The sequence below is a fragment of the Cynara cardunculus genome (assembly GCF_001531365.2).
Source record: "Cynara cardunculus var. scolymus isolate 2C chromosome LG 12, CcrdV1, whole genome shotgun sequence".
In the NCBI taxonomy this organism is placed as follows: domain Eukaryota; kingdom Viridiplantae; phylum Streptophyta; class Magnoliopsida; order Asterales; family Asteraceae; genus Cynara; species Cynara cardunculus.
In genome coordinates, this window is record NC_037539.1 from 30,545,276 (window position 1) to 30,550,335 (window position 5,060).

The 5,060-nt window shown below is 37.4% G+C and overlaps 1 protein-coding gene across 2 annotated transcripts; it reads left to right on the top strand.

Annotated features, from left to right (window-relative positions):
• Window positions 1-1,956: 1,956 nt before the first annotated feature.
• LOC112522996 (probable WRKY transcription factor 65) lies at window positions 1,957-3,931 on the top strand. Of its 2 annotated transcripts, none has more exons than XM_025132388.1 (3): window positions 1,957-2,285; window positions 2,406-2,555; window positions 3,126-3,931. In XM_025132388.1, exons 1-3 carry the CDS (start codon window positions 2,152-2,154, stop codon window positions 3,727-3,729), a joined length of 888 nt encoding a protein of 295 aa, XP_024988156.1. In that variant the 5' UTR covers window positions 1,957-2,151; the 3' UTR covers window positions 3,730-3,931. The 2 variants fall into 2 exon arrangements, with proteins under 2 accessions (XP_024988156.1, XP_024988157.1); XM_025132389.1 differs by having other exon boundaries at window positions 1,976-2,285; window positions 2,409-2,555.
• The last annotated feature ends 1,129 nt before the right edge of the window (window positions 3,932-5,060 follow it).

A 5,060-nucleotide genomic window follows, 5' to 3' on the forward strand; every position in this document is an offset into this window, starting at 1 on the left:
GGGGAGAAAGAAGGGACCCAACCACTAGGGAAGGTTCCAGACAAGCTTAGCACGGACAACGTTAGGGGAAGGCTTCATGGTAAGGCCAATCAGCCTGGAACAAACATCATCATAGATGGTCTTGACTATCATGTCAAAAGATCTTCTCTTATTCTTAAAGATGCGATTGTTCCTTTATTTCCAGAGGTGGTAGACGGTTCCAGCAAGAACTAAACGTCAAATGATAAACCAAATGGTCTTGCCTTTGGTGGCTTGCTAGAACATTCTGATAATATCAACCCAATTATCTGGGATAACGGGGAGGTTCAGCTTGGGCTTTAGGCCATTCCAAACCTGATTAGAGAACGGACACTCAAAGAATAGATATTGATGAGAAGCAGGGCCATTAAGACAGAACGCACAAGACGTGTTAGAATAGGCCTCCTAGAACCGAAGTTTATCATGCATTTTCAGATGCTGCTTGACGGCAACCCAAAGAACGAAATCATGTCTGGGATGTTTTGAGAGAACCAGACCATGTGATGCCAACCGACATCCGGTTCATTGGGTATGTAGAGCTAGATCTCACGAACATAGAAAGAAGTAAGACGACCATCCGTTTTCTCCAGAGGAGTTTATCAGGGACAGAGGGGGAAAGGACATGAGGAGAAGAATTACGAATAAGGGGATTGGGACTGTCCCGTAGGTGGGGGCAAGTCCAGCTACCCTGACAGATAATGTCCTTAACGCAGGAATTGAGGGAGAGGTTAACGCTGAGGATATTGCGAGGAGAGATTTGTCGGCAGAGGGGGCCAGTTATCAAACTAGGCAGACGTGGAAACGCCATCACCAATCTAGGAGACAATGAAGTCTCTTATCTTATCTCGCATATCCAGAAAAATTATAAGCTTTTTGGTTCTTATATAGTGTTTGGAAGCATTCTTGAGTAAATATATGGAGAGAACTATAACAAATGGAAAGAGAATCTGCATAAAAACCATCCATCATGACCTATGCGGTCCGCCTAAGTCCTTGCTTGTATCTGCCCCTATCGCTTACCATTGCGAATCAATGCATCAAATGCAAAATAATTCTATGAGACATGTGGTAAGCGATCCTACGTTGTATAGGAACTAGGTCAATAGACAAGTCTAGAACCATACAACCCTATCTGATGCAATGTACAAGTCTTTGTTATGGGTTACGTATTTTGGAGTCATAGTTGTATTGCAAAATAATTCATCATGACTTCTAAACCATTTTTTCTAACAAGCTTCGTGTGTCACCTTTTCAACACTTGGCCATCATGAACGATAGTCTTAATGTGAACATAGAACATAAATTTCTCAACCAGCAAACTTTATAGGTAAAATGGCACAAAGGGGAAAGATAAAGGTGGTACTTGCAATTCGCCAGCAATAGTGGTGTCTCTTTCTTCTAGCCGCCTTATATGTTTCCTATACATGATAAACATGGAGAATTATTGGTGTGATCTACCTACAAAGAATTGAGCTACAGATAAAACGTAGATAAGTTAAAAAGAACCATATATATATATATATATATATATATGAACTTGTATATCTATATCGATATAATATTAATGGCAGACAGAAAGATAGGCAATATTAAACACACGAGTTAGGGAAGAAAATGAGAAGGGATTAAATGGGAAATTAAGTGACAGAGAGTTGGATCAAGATTTAAGAGGTCCTTTTCAAATTGGAGTATAGTAATAGTAATAGTATTATTGTATTATTCTAATTAATAACAATAATAATTAATAACAAGTGACCCCCTCCCTCTTCCTTCCTTTTGGGTTTGGATTTATCCTCACATCTTCTTGCACGTCCTCTATAAAATATCCAATTACCCATCTGTCCACATTTGGGACCCATATATTTAATTTCGACCACCACCATTCTTTCATCACCTTCCTCCATTTTCCTTCCTCCGATTTCCTTCCTTTCTCTCTCTCTCTCTCTCTCTCTCTCTCTCTCTCTCTCTCTCTCACACACACACACACACACACTTAACTTCTTTTATTGATCCTTCATCGTCATAATCATCTTGCTACTAGCTAGCTATTACTTGTACATATGCAGGTGCAAACAAATCAAAAGATCAGAGACTATTCAACAAAGCTTTGTGGAAACTATTATATATTGAGTCATGGCACATGGATTTACTTCGCTGATGGTAGATCAAGAAGACCATGAAAACTCGCCGGAAAATAGCGAAGATTCGCCATCTTCTGGCATGTTTAACGACACCAAGACCACTTCCACTTCATCCCCTAAAAGAAGGTTAGTCGATCGATTTTGCCATCAAACACACACCAACACAACCAATATATATATAGTCTGATACAAATTCAAGAAAATTGAGTTCATATTTATTTTTTTATTAATTGGGATTTGTTACAGTAGACGTTCGATACAAAAAAGAGTGGTCTCAGTGCCAATAAGAGAAATTGAAGGATCTCGGCTTAAGGGTGAGACAAATGCTCCCCCATCTGATTCTTGGGCTTGGAGAAAGTATGGCCAGAAACCCATCAAAGGATCACCTTACCCTCGGTATATATACATATATTTACACTCCAAAATTTATTTTTGTTTGTGTTTTGTTCATAACAAGTTCACAGTAGAATTTTGCACATAAACATATATGATTAGTAAAGGTTATGGAGTTCTTAAATTATACATATATAATCATACAATTAAAGGTGTATCTTTTCTAATATAAACGTAATTGAAAAGCCATGTTACAGATAGAAAAACTTTATGTATACTTTTGATTTAAAATCATAGTAATTAATATTAATGTTTGGAATTGTATTTTCAACCAATTCAGCTGTATGTTTTCTGTCTTTTAAATATTACATTGTGTCTTTTCAAGGCTTCAAAGAAATATTGCTGCTTAGATGACATCAATTCCCGGATTACAACGTTGGTTAACAATTTTTATTATGTTTTTAATGGATAAGTTACAAATACTTACAACTCTTATCGTGTTTTTTAATAAATAAATTACGTATAAGATTGAATATATATAATCATATGATGTTTACAAGACGCTAATGGCAAGACAAAATGGGGATAAAGAAAGTAATAAGCCTTCAATTATTGGTTTTTTTAATTTGGCAGGGGCTATTATAGATGTAGTAGTTCGAAAGGATGTCCAGCAAGAAAACAAGTAGAAAGGAGCCGAGCGGACCCTACTATGGTAATGGTGACGTACTCATGCGATCACAACCACCCTTGGCCGGCTTCTAGAAACAACAATCACCACCATAACTCCACCGTATCACCACCACCAGCCTCCACAGCCACGATCACGGAAGAAGCACCAGTTTCCAACACCGATGATATAGATCAAGAGGAAGATCAAGATCCCCCACATGACTTAAGCAAGCCATCTACCGCGGAACCCGATGAAAAGTTCACGAGTCTTGAGGTGGGGCCAGGTGCATCTTTTATAACTACCACCGATGGATTCGGTTGGTTTTCTGATTTGGAATCCACGTCGTCAACAATGCTAGAAAGCCCATTAATGATGGCTGGAGACATGGTTGGAGATGCTGACATGGCAATGATATTCTCAATTAGAGAAGAAGACGAGTCTTTATTTGCCGATCTTGGTGAGTTGCCGGAATGCACGACGGTTTTCCGGCGAAGGGAAGTAATAAACGAGGAGGAGCACCACCGGAGGCCGTGCAAGTTGGCCCCATGGTGTGGGACAAAAGGGTGAGTAGAACTCCAAGGATTTGCATTTGGGTATAAAGAAACAATTTAAAAATCTTGATTTTTTCCTCTTTTAATCTTTAGATATATATTCCTTGGTTTCCGTGTCATAACGAATAAAAGCTGGAGAGAAAATGTTTCAATTGGAGAGATATTTGTCTTGATGTTGGTGTTATTATTAAGAAGCATTTATATTTGGCCATCGTTTCTAACGTCATTTCGCTTTAACTACAAACCAAGGGATATCTATTGCCCATTCTTTCTTGTATTTTGTTGCCAATGGCCCAATGCCATGTCATGTGTGTGTGAGGGATACTTTCTCAGTTTTCAACCAGAAACGATTGTTTTAGATCAAAGTATCTGGATGTCTCAGATTCAAATCTAAAGAGAAATAAAAATCTTCTTGTGGTCAAATGCGGTGACTTCGGGCTACTTATAAAGCAGATGGTCGTTGGGGATTAGTCGGCTCGCATAGCAGGCTGGATATCCAGATTAATAAAAAAAAGATTTTTTTGTTGCTTAAAATTCTCTTTTTAGTTGGTAATATTTCATCAACTTTTCAAAAACATCAAGCACCTGGTAATATGATTGATAAAAATAGGGTTTTTTTTTTAATAAATTATGTAAGATTGGTGCTAATTAATAACTCTAATTAAGCTATTGAGGGATTCACGCTTCATTCTTCGTGGCATTTTCAACCTCGGAAGGCTTACTAAAGAGTTATGATAAAGTGGACGAGAAACTTGAAACACTTTGTTACATTCGTCGAGACAAAAACTATTCTTCGTTACACCATGTAAGGAACTAAACCAAATATTGTTACATTTTGATGCATTTTATTCGTTTCTACATGGATTAATTAATGAGGCTATTAATAATATTCCCACTAAGCAAATCCAACATCAAATATATAACAAAAGCAATCATCATATGGAAATAAAGCAAAATAACACACCCTATAATTGATATGGTGCTTACAAGTTAAAATTACTAAGATTATATATAGTTTCAATTAGTGGTGAAAAAAATTGAAGAAAGCTAAGTTTTTTCAAGAGGATACTAACATATATAAGTGCCTTTATTTGAAAATATAACATGCCAAACATGCACTTGCGACATATTGTCGTAGCATCAAGTCACCTAGTTCCTTAAATTGAGCTTTTGCGTACTAACTAGGTTGCCGCTTCAGCATTGAGTCGTTTTTTTATGTACCATAGCCTCCCCAAATTTCGACAAACTACACCCGTGACGCCAACTGATCGAGTTGGCCACATAGCATGATGAATTTAATATGTTTTATACAAATGAATGCAAGGATAGCTATGCAGTTCAATCTAA